Source organism: Aulonocara stuartgranti, assembly GCF_965226115.1.
Source record: "Aulonocara stuartgranti genome assembly, chromosome: 23".
NCBI classification, from domain to species: domain Eukaryota; kingdom Metazoa; phylum Chordata; class Actinopteri; order Cichliformes; family Cichlidae; genus Aulonocara; species Aulonocara stuartgranti.
In genome coordinates this window covers 42,057,381-42,075,437 of record NC_138958.1, presented here as the reverse complement: position 1 = coordinate 42,075,437, position 18,057 = coordinate 42,057,381, and the positions used below count along the sequence as shown (strand labels likewise).

Below are 18,057 nucleotides of genomic sequence, written 5' to 3'. Positions count from 1 at the left end.
ATTTAGCTCTCAACTTCCCTCGCGAGGCGCTCAAAGAGAAGCAAAAAGTGGGATAATTTTAGGTTTTATTGGCATTGCTGAGAGGAGATTATGAGACAAATCTTAAAACAGCCGTGTGTTTGTGGAGGGATAAACAGAGCAGGGGCGAATGTGTGGAGTAAGAAAGGAACAGTCACTAAAGTGTCCCAGCTGCTTTTAATCTTAAAATATGAAGATGAATTCACTTCTGTGTTTCAGACACAGACGAGCGCTTTGTATAAAATCCAAACTGCAGTCCTGATATCAGAGTGGATACAGTAGGCCAATCTGGGTTTCCATTTTCAGATGCCTGACAAGTGCGCACAAAACTCCAGTGTACTGGATTTGCGTTATTTTTAGAGGAACGAGTGTCCCAGGACATTCTGAATTTAAGCGATTGTCCGCGGGTATCTCCAGGGAATGCCGTCCTTTGGACTCACTGGATTTGAGTGATTATTTTGGATACGTGACAGAGGGGACAGCGCCGATCAGGTGCTGCGGATTTGTGGGGTATTTATATCGGGAGACCTGGCAGCATTTATTTTATGAGGTTTACTGAAAAGTATGATGCCCGACCATGAGTGCGCCAGATTAGTGCTACAACAGTAGCCTGCTGTGGTTACTTTTGGCCTTTTTGGTCCATCAACGGTTAGAAGTCATTTGAGTCACTTTAGGTGGGCCGGATTTGTATGGCTGCAGGATGCCAGCTATTGTCACTGATGGATTTGTGGTGTGTCATTCTTAGCAGGTTGAGTGTGTCTGATTTATTTTAGTTGGCTAGATGAGGTGGCTTTGTTGATTATATAAGGCAATGTGACAGATAGATACTTCAGACTGAGTGTATTTTTTATATTGGGTCATAGGGATGGATGATGGCTAGTCTAGTTTTAAACGACTGATTTAAGTAGATCGGGAGCTTTTGATTCACAGTAATTTAACACTGACACCACTGGTATCTGAGTTTAGTAGCTCTTCAGTGGGACTTTTGATCCCTGAGGAGGAAACTCTTTATCTAAGCGGTGCAGTATCCCTGGGATGTGAAGGATTCAGTGTTTTGCTTGAGGATGCCTCAGCAGGCTGAGAGAGTTATGAGATTAAGATGTACACTATGGTGTCTCCAGCCAAATGTTCTGAGTCACACTCTGGAAAAGGTCAAAAGAACCAAATCAAAAATCACTGAAATCTAACATCAATCTCACATCAGTGCTTTTGGCTACAAAAACATGGCGTCTGCAGGATTTACCCTGTGGGGTCTTTGACGCCTTGTGCACTCATGGTTCAGGGTAGGGTTGAACACATGTTTAACTGTGGGACATGTGCTACACTAATACACCCGCTGGCATAAGCCTATAAGGCCATGAGTAAAATTACTCTTTAAGAAAGGTAAGAGATTAAACTTTGCCAGCCAAGAACTCAGAGTGAAACTTAGAGTTTAAATATATAAATATATAGTTAAAAAATACAAAACATCATTAATGGTCACCAGAGAACTTCAATCTATACACCTAAAAACCACCAACCATGCGGGAAATTTGGGTGTAGTGATGGATGCAGACCTAAACTTAGAAAAACACATTAAGACAATAACAAAGTCAGCTTACTATCACCTCAAGAATATTTCAAGGATAAAAGATCTGATGTCTCAACAGGACCTGGAAAAACTAGTCCATTCATCATTCATCTTTAGTAGGCTTGGTTACTGTAACAGCATCTTTACAGGTCTACCTAAAAAATCAGTCAGACAACTACAGCTCATTCAGAACTCTGCTGCTCGAGTCCTCACTAAGACCAAAAAAGTGGACCACATCAGTCCAGCTCTGAGGTCCTTACACTGGCTGCCTGTCCGTCAGAGGATAGACTTTAAAGTTCTGATGCTGGCCTATAAAGCTCTGAATGGTTTAGGACCAAAATACATCAGTGACCTCCTGACCCAGTATGAACCTTCCAGATCCCTCAGGTCATCTGGATCCGGTCTTTTATCAGTTCCCAGAGTCAGAACCAGACCCGGAGAAGCTGCATTCAGCTTTTATGCTCCTTATATCTGGAACAAACTCCCAGAAAGCCTCAGATCAGCTGAAACACTCAGTTTATTTAAATCCAGGTTGAAGACTCACCTGTTCTCAGCTGCATTTGAATAAAACACCAAATCCACACTTTTAAGCTTAAATTTCAAAACTTACATTTTAACTACTGATTTTATCTACTGTTCTGATTTTATCTACTGTTTTTTAATCAATTTTAAATCATGCTTTTTATTTGTTTTTGTTCTTTAATGTCTCTGTAAAACACTTTGAATCACCTTGTTGTTGAATTGTGCTATATAAATGAACTTGCCTTGCCTAATGGGGGAAAAAATAACCCAACTTCTAAGGTTTTACATATCAAGAGACAAAACATTAGTTAGTTCTTACCAGGTCTTTAACTTTCAGCAGACTCTTCTTTACATTGTTGCCTCATTTCATTGAGCTCTCTTAACATCACACACAGCATTTCAACTGGGTTGAGGTCTGGACTTTACCTTCATTCTTTTCTTTTCTTTCATTGTAGATTTGCTGCTGTGCTTGGTATCACTGTCCTCTTGCATGACTCAGTTTTGACAAAGCTTTGTTTGTTGGGCAGATGATCTCAGTTTGACTCTGGAATATTTGGTTGGTATGAGGTGTTTGTGCTCATATGCTATGTTTGACATTTGCCAGATGTGGCACAATGCATTATGGGAAATTCACTAACGCTCACCCTCCTAGTTCCTATGGAACCAGTAGGGGTGTTGTTGTTCATCTCAGGTTGTATTTATCTCATTTCAAGGAAAGGACCAGATAATGTTTTATTATGTCCTGATATGTAAAACTTTAGAACTGATATAGGGTGTACTGCTGTAACATCAGTATCAAATTCCACACAGAACTTCCACAGATATTCGGTCTGAACATGAGTTTTTTCCAACAGATATTAATTATTAAGATGGAATAATAATAATAATAATAATAATAATAATAACAAAGAGAGGAATAGGGATCAACAAAAACATACTAAATACTCAGAAAATATATTAGCATTGACAGTGAACAAATTGCAATTCCTAACAACAGCATTAGCTCAGAATTTCACAATCAATGCATCACAGGAACTTTCCTGTATGTGTCATTTGTTGATCATTCAGGCTGACATGTTTCCCTACAGGCTCAAACAGGCTTTCCCTTCCTTCATGTCAGGACCGATCATGTCACACATTCAGCAACTGTGTTGCCTTGCACCTTCTACAACCACTAAAATGTAAAGAAACTACTGGATCAAGTGTATTTAAATGACGCAGTTTTTTTGCTGTTCAGCTGACAGCTCATATATATAACATGTGACATCAGCACCTACACACAGTCACACTCACCCAAACATGCATCTCCCACTGCCATTTAAATATCAAAATCACTGCATGTCTTAATTGCAGACATTAAAGATCCAAACAAGTCATTAAAATTAGATGAGACCAAGGTGTGTGTGGTCTGTGCATTTGGAGCAGTCTTGTAATCACATTAGGCTGAGTGCGTTAGCGTGAATACTGATGAAGGAATCGCTGTGTGAGAAATGCCAGGACATGCTTTGCAACCCTGCTCAGTAAAGGATTGATGATTAATTTTAACTTGGCTAAAACCTGAGCTTGGCAGTCCTTTCAAGATCTTTGAGGTGTACTTCATCCGCTATTGAAAGCAAGGCATTTCACATATTTAGCCCCACTGGTGACGAAGGATTCGAGTATATATTGTCTGCAAATGCTCAAGAAAACTTTCCCAACACCACCCAAGGATCTCTTTAACCCACCTGAGTTTCTAAATGTGATTTTTCGAAATCTAATCTTGGCTTCAGAAACATGTTAATGTCGTTAGAGTGAGTCAGAGAAGAGAGCTGTTGCTGTGTGTCAGTTGTTAGCATTGTTCCTCAGAAGCCCATATCAGATAAAGCCTGCTCTTAGACAGGGCCTCTGAGGAAAAGCTAGTTGTGGGCTTCTCCGCATAGCTGGCTATATCTGGAGAACAGAGAGCAGGAAGAAAGAAAGAGCGAGAGAATGTGTGTGAAGCCGCCAACAGCTGCATTAAGTCTTCCAGTGTAAACACAGCTGATGGGGTAAACCATCCCTCTTCACCCCTAAAATGCTCTCACCCTCTGTTATCCTCTATTTGCCCATCTATGCATGCATCCATACATCAATATGCATAATTAGGACAACTTTATTGACAGAATAACAAAGAACGTTTTGAAAGCCTAATGAATGCTAGGAAAATCTGCTAATATGTAATCAGTTAGCATGTATATTAGCTCTATGATGAAAGGCAGCTGCCTTTTGTTAGTGAATGCTTAGGCAATACTTATTCTATGAAGTATATAAGTATATATTATAGACTTATCCACAGCATGTTATAGAATTCTTCTCCTGGTTCCAGTACAAACTTCACAGCACAGTCATTTCATCATCCTCCCAGTTCGGCTAACATCCACAAACCACTGTGTGTGCAGTCTTTCAGGAATTCCACTTACATACTTGTTTTCAACAATGTGTGGTTATTATGTGTGAAGTAGCTGTGAGATGAGTGAGTAACTGGAGCTTTGTTGTGCACATCAAGAAGTGGTCACTCTTGGATGACATGGACCATCCGCTTGTTAAGTGATGACATATCAGCCGTGCTTCTGGGTCCTATAGCTCAATATGTATATGAATTTTTCATGTACTAGTGACTCACCTGGTGTGACAGATGGATCATCGCAGATGAAGTTGACTGAAGTTTGGTCTGTTTTTAGCATCTTTTTCCTGCCACTCGTCTCTGCCCCTCAGAACCTTCCCATTGACTTCCCATTCGTCCTCCATCTTTGCTCTGCTAATGTGTTTATATTGTCCTAACTATAGCTCTGTAGCAGGACACCAGGTAGCAGACCATTGTATGCCAGCTAGCCCAACGTCAATAACCCTACAAACATTGCTGCTGTTCATGTTCACTGCAGTTATTCATGCCCAGGTTTACTTAGGGATGGGTATTCTTTAGGTTTTATCCGATTCCGGTGCCAAACCGGTACTTTTGAAACAGTACTGGTGGTTAAATGGTGCTCGAACCGGTGCTTAAAGAATGGAGAACACAAACTTTGTCCAAAAACCTCTCATGTTTAGCTGTTTTTTTGTAAAAAGGTAACAATGTTAGCCTTTTCTGCAGCTATAGGACATATATGGTATCACTCTTGGCTGGAAGCAGTGCTTAAACAATGGAAAAAACACAAACTTTGTTCAAAAACCTCTCATGTTTAACTGTTTTCCACTTTTTCTTTGGTCATTTTAGCCTTTTTGGCTTTAATTTAATAACATGGTTAGCCTACTCAACGTAAATTACACACGAACAACATTAAGCGACTCACACAGAGAAGACCGGCTGCTGCTGCCATCATCATCCATCATCATTTCTGCTACACTGGCAGGGCTAGGGGCCAGGACTCTCCTCTTCGGGTTCTTGGAGGATGTTGCTAACTCCGGGTCCGATAACAGGCAACCCACCCGCAGTAGATGTGCACGGTGTGAGGTCTCGCAGCAAGCTATCAGATACGGTACATTTCTCGGCTTTTAAAAAAATGTTATACGTCACCAGGTGTTTCATCAGATTCGAGGAGTTACCTCCTTTGCACAGTATCACCTTAAAGCACTTGCTGCTGAGTTTGCATATTTTGCTGTGAAGTACAGCCAGACTTTTGACCGCTTCGCCTTGGGTATTTTTAATCTGTAGCTGTGCTCTAAAAGAACGTACGTACCTGGGCCCGTCTACTATCCTCAGAAACGTAAAATGATTGGCTAGAATTCAAAGTGTGTGACATCTCAGGGGGAAAAAAGCACCGAAATGTGCGTTGCTTTTCAGTCTGGTTACTACCGTTTAGGTTTACTGACCCGAGGACTGGTCTCAGACTGCCTGGAAATCTCTGGTCAGCAGGTAAAACTTATGCATTGGACAGTGGGGGTTTTGGGGTTGCTGACTATTATCATATGAAATCATTAATTGTCAATGTAGCAAATTTTCAAAGAAGCTGCTGGACCTAAAACCTCTTTTTTCATTACTTTGATCAGCGGCAGATTGCTGTGGGTACCCGAAGTTTGCAGGGAAGACGCCAAGTGATAGTGAAACAATGAAAAGTGTGACACAAACCAGAAATTGAGACTGTTAGCCTTGAAAGCAAATGTTGTGCTTTACAACAGAAACCAACACTTTAATCAAAAAGCGCAACTTGTACTCCGAAGAGAGACAATCTCTGTTTCTGGTTTGAGTTGCAACTTTCAAAGTTTTACCGCTGTGAATAGTTGACAAGTGTTTGCAGACAAATCTGCAGCAATTTGAAAGCAACTAAAGCAATTGCAAAGAGGTTCTTAGGGCACCACTAAATACCTCTTTATCACCAATTTCTCTTATCAAACAATCAGGAAATATTGAGCAGGGGGTCTCGGATTAGTCTCTTACCTGTGTGACTGAGGCCTAATACTGACTTTTTGTTGTCTTCTGGATATTGTTGGGTTTTGTTTTGTTTTTTCCTTTTTTAGGGGATCTTCACCTGGATTAAAATAGTCCATGGACCGGCTCCAACCAGTGGGCTGTATTTTGCCTAAGTGCAAGGTATGGGCATACCTGTCGCCCTTTATTTGATTTTGGTGGCTAGCAGAATGTAACAGAAATAACTGCAGTGGTGATGAGATCTGCTCAAGGACAAGTGTGTTCATTACAGGTTTAACCACAAGCGCCTCCACTGAAGTCTCTGGAAGGTGCAAACATGAGTGTGAATGTCTGTCTGTCTCTATGTGTTAGACCCTTGACGGATTCTACACATGCTGTTGTTAATTTGGAAAATGCTTCAAAATATCTCATAATTAATTGCCAGGTTACATTTCAAGATGGCTGCCAAGTGTCAAAACTTGCATATGTTGTTGTTGTCTTTGAGCTGCTGTCATTCAGATCCAACACTCAGGGCCTGTGGGTGTCCTTCAGAGCATTAAAATTCATTTTACAGTTTATGAAAAAAAATCTATAATACAAGAAGCTCATCCTCTGGGGAACACAGAAGCTTCTACTCAAATATATTTTCTTTGTATGTGTGCAGCGAGAATTTTGAGTGAGTGTAAAACCTTAGACTGCTAGAGAAAGGCCCAGGTGTGTTCATTACAGGTTTAACCACAAAAAAAGTTTTAAGTGCAGTATTTTCTTTTTGCGTCTCTGAAGAGCAAATCTCTGATTCTGACTGGTAGCAGCAGCAGCTCTGTCTGTTTTCTCTGCCCTGCTGGGTTTTCTGTTTTAATATCTCGAGTCAAGTTGTTTCTTTCCCTCTGAATCTTTCTGTCTTGCTAGTCTTGGGTTAGAGCAGTCTGGTATTTCACCATGTAAGGCTGCAGAGCTGCACCACTCTAGGGATTTAAAAAAAAAAAAAGGAGGAAACTATTTTCCTAGCGTAAGAGATTTTATAATTACTTTTCAGCTGGACATAAAGGCTCTGTGTGCTCATGAAGGCAAGACAGAACATGATGACATTGAAAATTAAGTGCAGAGACACTTAATCTACCAGATAAACGCAAATATTTATCATCACTTTCAAAGGACTTTACATAACAGGAGAGAAGTGATTATTTTTGCCAAGAGTGTTATTTTTAGACTTCCAGTGACAGCAGTGGGCTCGGTTTTAGGAGTGTTCCCACTCCCACACTTCCACACCTGGAGGCTGTCCAGTGCAGCAGGAGCTGGATCTGTCCACAGCTGAAGAGCTTTCTCAGATGTGCGACAGCCTCGCTCAAGAGCACCTTGGAGCTGCAACTGATTTGTGCATTCCAGACTTAGATTTATCCCTTCAGTCCTGGCATCAAACAAACACAAAGACACGATGAGCTCTAACCCTCAGTCGGCTACTGGCACCTCACCACTGCCTGCAGATTATCAGCAGTAATATTCTGCTGCCAAAAATCTGTCTATATCAAGCGTATGTCAAATATATTTCACATGAATACATCAGCTTGATACCAAATTCTTTTTTGTCCTACATGTGCCAAAGTCGGTCAGTCGACTAGATCAATACTGACTTTTTAGAGCAATTACTGATAGATTTTTAGTTAGTAGTTTGAAATCTACCTTTATGGCAACTTCAACAACTCTAAAAAGACAATCTGCACTGTATCTCTCATTCCTCTAACTACATAGTTATTGGAAAAAATACCTTTTAGGCTTCAATTTTAGTGTTGCTGGCAGGGGTTAATTCATCTGTCCTTGATTTCATGAGCGTTACTGCTATAGGCTATCCAAACGTGATAGTCTGTCAAGTGTTTGGACACCTTTAAAATTCAGGTGATCGAATATAACCCAAGAAAATTGAATGTATTGATTTCCATATTACTTTGTGCCATTATAGTTTTGACAACCAGCCCTGTTTATCTATCCACAGCTGCTGGACAGTGCATTATCATCTGGCTACTGGCTTTGAAAAACAATCAGCTCTTCTGAAAATTTCCCGTCACCGTTGCGGTCAGCGCAGCCGGTTTCTCCACCTGATATTTCCCAGACTGCCTTTTGGAGATGACAGTCATAATTTTTGACTGTTTGACAAGTTTTCTCCACTGTTACGAAATCGGGGTCGCCAAAAGTTTTCATCCAAGGTAGCAAAGGATGTCACAGGTGCCTCCAGACAGTCCTGCAGGTTAAATGGTTCTAACGAAAGACTTTCAAAGGTTACTATCCCCGCATGACTCACGACAAGCAGGCTTAAGAACAATCTGTTGTTTTTAATCTGCACATTCAACAACATCTGGACACATTTAGTCCCAGGATAAATGGCTAATTTTGGATTTCAGAATGTATCAGGAAATAATGTCCCAAGTACAGCACGTCCACTACTCCTTAGATTTAATTTCAGTCTGTTTTCTTGCTAAACTTCCTTTTCTTATGATTTTGTGCACAGCAAATTCTTCTTCATCCGAACAGTTCTGACTGTGCTTTTGACTCTCGGCTAATATTATTTTATTATTATGTTAATTTTCTATTTACAAATGTTCCTGAAACAGTGGCGCTGTCTCCCAGAGGGAGGATCAAGGTTCCACTTCATGTTTGGGAAAAATACAGCTGTCATAAAAGATAGAACTATCTGCTTACCCGTGTTCTTGGACTGTTTGAAGTGTGTATCCGTGTGGAGTAGAGACCAGCAACATCAACAAAGCAGACTTCCCAGTACGTGACTGACAGCCTGTTTACATGCTGATTCCCCATATAAGGCAGATGCAATGCTTTCTGGGCCACAGCAGGGGGGTTATTTTTACTTTTTACAGACTTCTTTTTGAAACCTTGTCTCGACTGATTTCTCCAAAGTGGAGGGTGCTGTCCAGGACTTCACACACTTCGCAAACACACACACAAAATGATAAAAATAGTTTTTTTTAATGAAATTCATATAATGTCAGGTAGTCCCAACTTCACAGCTAACGAATTTAAAATAGCTTCAAAATGAATGGATCTGATAAGCAGACTAGCTTTCACAAGTATTACTGTGACACGTTAAATTCACATCCAGGCAAACAAATCTGTTTTTTGTTCTCCACCAGCTGCAAAAGACAGAGTTAGCGAGTTAAGCAATAGAAGAGAAATAACTTTCCCGTGGCTGCTTCAACAATTTCAAGGTCCTGGAGGATCAATACCCGGGCTCTTCAATGATGTGGTCATGGCCAAATGTATACTATAAATTTAGAGGTGTCATCAGCTGTTCAAAAGTACAACACATGTGCCAAGTGTATATCAGGCTGCCAGGATAATGAAGACAATAGGGATGGTCTAGGTGTGGTATTTGATCGGAAGCCAGATTTCAAGTGATCGCAGGGACGTGTTTGGCCCCTCCCAGCAGCCACGTCATTAATGCATTAAACAAAGGATAAAGTGGCATGGCAGTAACACATAAAGCATCTCTTTCTTCTCAGATGGGCACAGTGCATCAGTACTGGTGTCTTTCTAAAGCAGGCTTCCACATTTCCCAAAAAATTTTCCCAGAAAAGAAATCTGCTCTAGGAGTGTGGCTAATACGTTAGCCATTCAGCCCAGAGAGCTTAAGAGCATTACCATGCTTTCCCTGAAAACTCTTAAATGAACAGTAATACTGGATCTATTACGGAGCCAGAAACAAAAAATACTGTAACGTCTGTGTATATGACTGAGTTGTTTTAAACGAGGGAATGACCTCACAATCTCAGCTTTCAGAACTCTCACCCAAACTTGAACCCTGAAATGCAGCAGTACGTGCCGGTGGCTGCATGTATAATTCAGAAGCCCTAATACAAATTTGGTATCCCCACTCTCTTGAAATCTTTGCTGGGATGTCCTGCCTCTTTCTCTCTCTCTCCTTTATTTCTCCCCTCCCTCCCTCCCTCTCCATCTCTCACTGTGTTTACAGCCTTGGAGAGGACGGCATATCTGACATTTCTCTCTCAAACTCCAACCAGCTCTCTTCTCATCTGACAGGTAAGAGCCAGCATCCTCTGAGCTGCTCCTTAGGAAGGCTGACAGAGAGTCGATGATGATAAATGATGATACAGACAGGATAAAAGCCCAGTAGGGTGGATCTTGTGATAAGAAGAGTCATTAAAACGTATTATTATTGGTAGCTGAGATTAGTTATTTGAGTCAGGTACTTAACTGGTTGGGGACATAAAGGACATTTGTACTTGCAGAAGTTAAACGGTTACAGGAGATGTTTGATGTTAAGATATTAAGGAGCACGATGTGAATCACTGCTTCTTATAAAGTCACTGCTCACTTACAGTAAATAAAGCTTTGTAGAAAGAAGCAGGGGAACAGGGACTGGGCTAAAACTCCCAGAGGGATAAACACTCATCCCAGCTTCTTACATTCCTATCTCAAACACATGATTTCATTTAAAAGCACTCAGGAGTCAAATCAACTCTATCTTAATAATACTTAATGCTACAGTACGATATACAATATTTCCCAGTGTGGTCCAGGAGAATTCACTGTATTTCTTTTTTCTTTGTTTTTGCTCCATTTGATAATCTTATTCTATTTCTAGATGCCTTTCCATTAAAAAATAATAAGAGGAAGATTTTTAAGCTACTTTTAGATGTATCTTTACTTCACAATGACCTCTCAAGGAGATACGGTACATGGAGCGAGTTACGCATAAAAAGGCAACACTAGAAAGAAGAGGGTGGTAAGATTTTCTTTCTGACATGTGACAAATACAAAAAACAGTTGGTAAAAAAGAAATAAATTATATTTAAGACTGTGAAACTAACTATGTTTATATCACGCTATACAATGCAATTTTACACATGTATATATTGTTACATATGTATATTTATGATAAAGTCCTTAAATTTTTTGACATTATGTTGTTGTTTTAATAGACGTATAATTACGCCTATATTCAGACACTATATCTATTTAATGTTTTAGAGTAATATATATATATATATATGCCCCCAAATTTAAAGTGATTTATGTGAGGTATTGGCTCCCAACAGCTGCTATCAAAGAGTGGGCGCAGCTAGCCATGACCCAATTAGAGTAGCAGGTCAACATCAGTATGCATCTGTCTAACCTACATACTTCACAGCTGTCAATCATTTTCTAAGAGGAAATGCCAACCAGCTACCTCTCTTGCAAGTGCTGACATTGATTGCAAAGACAAAAAGCATCGCTAATGACTTATTTTTAGCGTCACTTTAGACTCTAAAGTGGGCAGAAAGTGGCGTGCGTGTACCTGCGCGATCTGGCACACAGCGACAAAACTCACAGGAGAAAAATTTCAGTTTATTTATAAACTATTTCCATCTCTAAAAACTTTATTACCAGTAACATCAGCACCATTATTTTCCACTTCTGTGTTGGTCACACTGGAGAAATCTAATGCTTGGCAAGAACGGCTAACAACAGCTGATTGTGTTTATAGGACAATGCGGTCCTTTCAGCAGCCCAGAGGAGCAATCTGCACTTTAACGGTGATAATCTAAAAATAAAAACAGGCTTCTCCTCGAGCTTTGCACGGTAAATACAATCAAATGATTAAATGGACTGTGTTTTTTGCATGAGGCCTATTAGATACATTTTAAAAGTAGCAGCAGAATGAAAACATAGATTCTTCTTGGGTTCATTTCCTAACCTGCTTTACTGAAACTGCAGGAGGAAAAATAATATCACCCAAATGATCTACTGCTTACTTTTTGGGGCCTTCTCCACAGGCTACAGGCTAAGAAGCAAAGTAGGAAAGAGTTTGCTGAAAATAAGAAAATAGATGAATGCACTGCATCAGGGTGTAGGTGTGCCTATGTGGACCAAAAAAGAGGAAAGCTTTATATCTACTGTCAACATTTCATTTTCATTAATTTCATGCAGTGCAAATGAGGGTTATTTGCACTCTAGACACAAGAAAGAAAAGCACAGCCTGGCTGACCAGCCGAGGATGAAGCTGAGCAGCGTTGGCTCGCTTGTTATCAGACATGCGGTGTGCAGACTGACATACAGAGTGAATGTAATTTCACCTCAAAGATCAAACTACAAGCTGCACAAAAATGTCAATTTCTCATATAAAAAGTGAGAAAAGGAGGCACGGAGGAGAGAAAGATGAGTGGAAGGCTCATGACCTCGGGCACAGGATGATTGAGAGGAACAGAGCCGGGCAGGGAAACACCGGGGCGGATGAATATTCATTTCTTTAGGTGTAGTTTGAGCTGCTGTCAGAGGGAAGCCCAGAATACAAACTGTCTGTGCAGAAGACGCACAAGCAAAGATTTTTCTTGATTGCTTCAGTCCAAGCAGTTTGTCTGCAGACCACTAGATGGAGCTGAGGAAATACACAGAGATGTGTAGATTTCATTTTACTGTTTAGTAAAAATTGACATTTTTAGTGATAAATACGAAGTGAAAAAAAAGTTTATTTGGTTTAAAAAAGAAACGCCAAACATAATACGTATTCAGGAGGATTGCACGTGTATTTAAAGAGTTATTTTATAACCTGTATCAACTGTACTCAAAAAGCATAGTTGTGTCAGTCTGAAAGCTTTCTGTCATTGTCACAGTTCTATTTAGCATTATTAGCACTTTGACCTTCAGATCAATCTGCTGACCTTGAAGAAGAGGTCAGAGGTCAAATGTGACAAGACATTTTAAATCTTTATACTGTACTTTTTATATGTTGACTTGTAAGAATCAGTACGTTTTCAGTAAGTTTTAAGGCTTTTTGTTGATTTTCAACCAATAAATCTTTGAGTTGACCTTGAAGACCTCAGTGGACGACATGACCCCGCTCTACACCCATACAACGTTTTACCAGCATGAATACAAAACATTTTGAGGTGTTGTGCTTACAGAAAATACCTCAAAACAATAGCCCTTAACCACAAATAATGAGCTGAAAGAGCGCCACCTGTTGACCCAAACCAAACAGGACTTTCAGCCTGACCCTTTCAGGCCACCCTGAAGCTCCACAGCTGATAAAGTCAAAGGCTACTTCTATGTGGAGCAAAATATTTAGAATCTAATGAGTTTAAAAGTCCAGACTGAACGCAAACGCTCTAAATCATGGGTGTCAAACATAAGGCCTGAGGACCAGATTTGTCTAAGCACAGACTCAGCACAGACAGATTTCTTTCATTTACTACAGCAGCATTATTTTATCACGTAGATAAAGAGACGTACTGTTGAAACCACTCCTCGTTTATATATGTCAGGGGTTCAATGTGTAGTTAAACCTCTTCACACTGATAGGAAGAGGAGTTTCGCTGGCTGCTTCTGTGAGGTGGAAGAAAAGAAGAAAACTCATAAACAGATGACAGGAAAAGTTCAGCATGATTACTTTCTGATCATTCTTGGTGCATTTGTTCGAGGACATACAGAGACTTTGAAGGATTTATGAGTAACAGTGATTGCTTGTGTTGATTAAACACCATATGTACTCTTTAATCAGGTTAATACGCTGAATTAATGAACTCTGTCAGTACGCCTCCACACACAGGTCATCTAAAGCTAAGACACGACCGTGTACCGGTCGATCACTCCAGAAATCAGACCCCTCAAACCTCCTTCTTCCAGAGCCACTCTACGCTCCACTTCAGTGAGGTCTGAAGCAAGCGAGCTGGAGAGTTAACCCGTGGGGTTTGAGAAACTGTGTGCTCAAGTGTCAACATGTGAAGTGATAATGAGTGACTCAGAGGAAGATTACGGGGGTGGAAGGAACAAAAGTGAAATGATTAAAAATAGCCATGGCTGCCTTTTTATTTTTATTTTTACAGACACAAGGAAACAAGTTTTTTTTTTAAATAAAAATGGCACATTAGAGTTTGAAAGTGCAATTCAAGTATCATAAGCATAAGTCATAATATATGCAGTATGGGGCACGTTTCCTTTAGCGCCACCCCTCAGGTTCCTAAGCTGTGTGTAGATTGCTGAGCCTCTTTTTGTAATGTGGGATGTAATGTACAATGTACCCAGCAGGGGTGCGCCTGCGTGGATTTTAATCTTGTTAAAAAGAACTTGGCACAGCCGATGCACAAGTGGGAAGATTTTTCTTTTCTTTTTTTTCGCTGTGTGCAGGAGCCTCTAATGCGAGAGCACGGTGACCTTGTCACGGTGCCTCTGATCTGGGGAAAGTCACAGATCAGATGACAAAGGGGGATTTAAGCCAGTGTCGAGAGCCTGCAGCTGCACTGTGTGATGTGCTTTTATTTCCTGCTTACGCACTCTGCTTACAATCTACGACCCCCAGCTGATAGGGATGTAATGACAGAGGGAGGACAAAACATATTATAAAGTCATGAAAAACTTCTTTTGTTTCCTCCTCCCTCTTTGCAAACATGTCCCAGGACTGTGGTCATGACAGTTGTCTTGCCGCCACTCAGACTACACTCCAGCTTAACACATCATCAGGCCTCAGCTGGCGCCTCTTGAGCACCCGTCTTATCATCACACTCTGTAGTGCTGATATGGAAAGGTCACATGAGGGGACGAGGGCCTGGGGTGATTCTGAAATCCCATTTTTCATGTGTGTTTAACAGTCTTTTTTTATTTCGCCACTAGAAAGGAGAAGATAAAGTGACTGCCATCTGACCCGAGCTCATCTTCAGATCAACACCTCCCCCCCATCTCTACAACAACAGGCCCCAGCAGCCTGACCTGAACTCCCTCGCCTCCCAATCGAGCGGATCAAACTGTAACCGGCCTCCATGGAGCGCGTTCAGCACATGACCAAATCGGCCATTCGCCGAGCGTCTCAGATCGAGGTGAACCCGCAGACCAAGAGGAACCTGCAGGAGCTGTTCGTCAACTTCACCCTCATCCTCATCTGCCTGCTTCTCATCTACATCATCGTCCTGCTGAGCAGCTGAGAGACACGTGCAGAGAGAGAGTTTGGGCAAAGATGAGGGTTTCACTGATACATGCAGATCTATTTTTAAAAAAAGATATGAAGCAATAATATAATTGGCATGTATCAGCTTAACCCCGTTTACCAGCAAGGCGCAGGGAAGGATCACAGAGGCATTGGCCAAACTCTCAACTCACAGCAAAGCTCAAGGGTGATGTGGGAGCTGATCGGGAATCAGCTGCGCTGTTTGTGTCTCAAGGGAACGATCAAAAGTGACCCGACTCCAGCAGTTTGTAACCTTCACCTCTTCCTGCTGCTCATTCAGATTCACACTGTGCTCGCTTGCAGAGGACAGCGACTCCCGCCATGCACGCATAAGCACGAGTAAGTGCAGCGATGCTGAAATATCAATACATCACCAATGTTTGACTTCTATTTCCCACAAGCCTGCCCCCCTTTACTTCCTGTAAACCCCCGCCCAACCCAAACCCCCCAGCAGAAAGATAAACAGGCTGGAAATGTTTTTTTTCCATGAGCGTTTTCACGTCTTTCTTGGTGTGCCGCTGACAGAAACCAGGAAAACACTGAGGTTTCGCTGAGGTTTCCTGAAACTGCTTATTGTTTAAAAAAAAAAGAAGCTTTCAGCAACACAAGTTTAGCAAAAGGTAGCAGGGAGAAAGTCTGAGATGAGCCTCAAAATGTAATGTTGCTGCCCTAGAAAAGCTGCCATGTGTGATGTCCGTTGAGTAGTTGAGTTGTTGCCACTCTTTATTGGTCCACAGTTACAACAGATGGGCATAGACCCAATCATGGAGGCTACAATTCACTTACATACGCTGCTAAACCTGCTTTCGCCTAACAATGTAAACCTACTGGTTTCACTATCACTGACACTCAGATTTCTTCACTGAGGACGTCTTCAGAAGAGAAGAAGATGAAAAAATTAAAAAATTTGGAATTCTATTGAAATTTCAACCTCTGGCGCCGCCCAGTGGTTAAATCACAAAAGACATGGTGGATCATTTTAAATGTAAAATTATTTTTACCCTGTTTTTCATCAATTCTGCTGAGAAATTTGACACATATCTTAAATATACATGGCATTATTTATAAAATGAAGCTCTGTTATCACTGTCTGAACTAATAATGCTGAGCCAGTCAGCTCACTCCCAAAGGTGCAGCATGTCTGCCATTTTATTCAGTGCGTTTCTTACTCATAATTAACATATATAAACATACTTGATATGATACTTAGGAACGTTTCTAAGTACTGCAGACCTTTAACGAGCGTGTGTGAAGCACAGCCTGAAAGTGACAGTGAAAGGTTTGCTTTACAGGTACATGCAGTCTATACACTATCAGTTGTGAAAGAAAGCTCACTTTGCATGGTGTGATTACACGTAGTGCCACTTTCTTTACTGCAGCTAGACTCTGTTTGTTTTCAGCGCTGGAATAAAATACCTAATTATAAAATCATGTCATTGCTTTTGAAACGTACTATGACTAAAAATGTTTAAAAAAAATGAGATGCACATAGGTGAGTATGAATTAGTTGTTTTTTGTTGTCTTGTATGTACGTTAGAAAAACTTCCACCTGATTTTTAAACTGTGGAACACCAAATAAACTGCATGTCAAAACAATTAAAAGTAGCGTCTGACTTAAGTGAAATCCTTTGTGTTTATCTGTCCGTAGAGTCCATGTGCATACTGTTTTGGTTTTACAGCTCTTTGAACGCCTGCCTACATCCAAGAGCTTGTTTTCTCTTGACCTGCGATCACCAGAACATAGAGAAATCTCCACTGCCACCCACAGCCAAGGGACTATTTACCCAGATGTGAATTGAATTCTATTTAAAAAAAATTTAAATGTTGTTTCATTTACTCATTTATTATAGATGTTCTATTTAGCAAATACTCAGAAATTGAAAAAATGCATTGATTTATCAGTAATGCTTAAAAACACTCATTACATTATTCATTATTATTATTATTATTATTGTGAAAAACAGTCTGCAAGTCTGAAGAAATGTTTGATTTTTAAGCCCCAAAACATATTGAGAATATGCATATTAATGTTTATAGATGGATAATTTCCGTAATAATTTCAGTAATGTTGAAAAATACCTGGGTGAAAAAGCCTTCTGAAAATCTCCTTCGACCAGTTTTCTCTTAGTTGTTTCACCATTTGTTGTCTTAACTGGATCATAGTTACTTGTAGTGTCAATCAAAAAAACAATAAATCTGAACACCATATGCCGAACAATTGTTTTGAGCATAGTGTTAGCAACAAAATCTGCTAGCTTTTGTCATGGCCACTGAAAAAAAAACAAGACTCTGAAAAAAGTGTTGACATTTAAAAATCTACATATGTAGGTTAAATAACAACTGAAAAATGCTTTGCAGTCTTAAACAAATATAAAAAGACATGTTTATATAAGTAAAAAAGTAAAGAGCAGTTGTCCCCAACTTTTTCTAACCTAGCATACAGTGCATGCTAGCAGCTAGCCAAAGTAAGTTCCTCATTTGGTGGCTTACAAAAGTAAAAAGATCTAAATTACTTTTTCTTTTTTATAGAAACAGAAAAGACAAATATCTGTAATATCCAATTGTGTATTTCAAAATCCTCAAATACTGCAAGTTCAGATATGTGCAGAGTACAAAAAAGTACCATTAATATTTAGATGT

At 40.3% G+C, this 18,057-nt stretch overlaps 1 protein-coding gene across 1 annotated transcript; it reads left to right on the top strand.

Moving 5' to 3' along the window:
* The first annotated feature begins 10,408 nt into the window (after nt 1–10,408).
* pln2 (phospholamban 2) lies at nt 10,409–17,041 on the top strand. The gene is made up of 2 exons (XM_082523855.1): nt 10,409–10,517; nt 15,087–17,041. The coding sequence occupies exon 2, from the start codon at nt 15,233–15,235 to the stop codon at nt 15,392–15,394; it is 162 nt and encodes a 53-aa protein (XP_082379981.1). The 5' UTR covers nt 10,409–10,517; nt 15,087–15,232; the 3' UTR covers nt 15,395–17,041.
* Nucleotides 17,042–18,057: the final 1,016 nt, after the last annotated feature.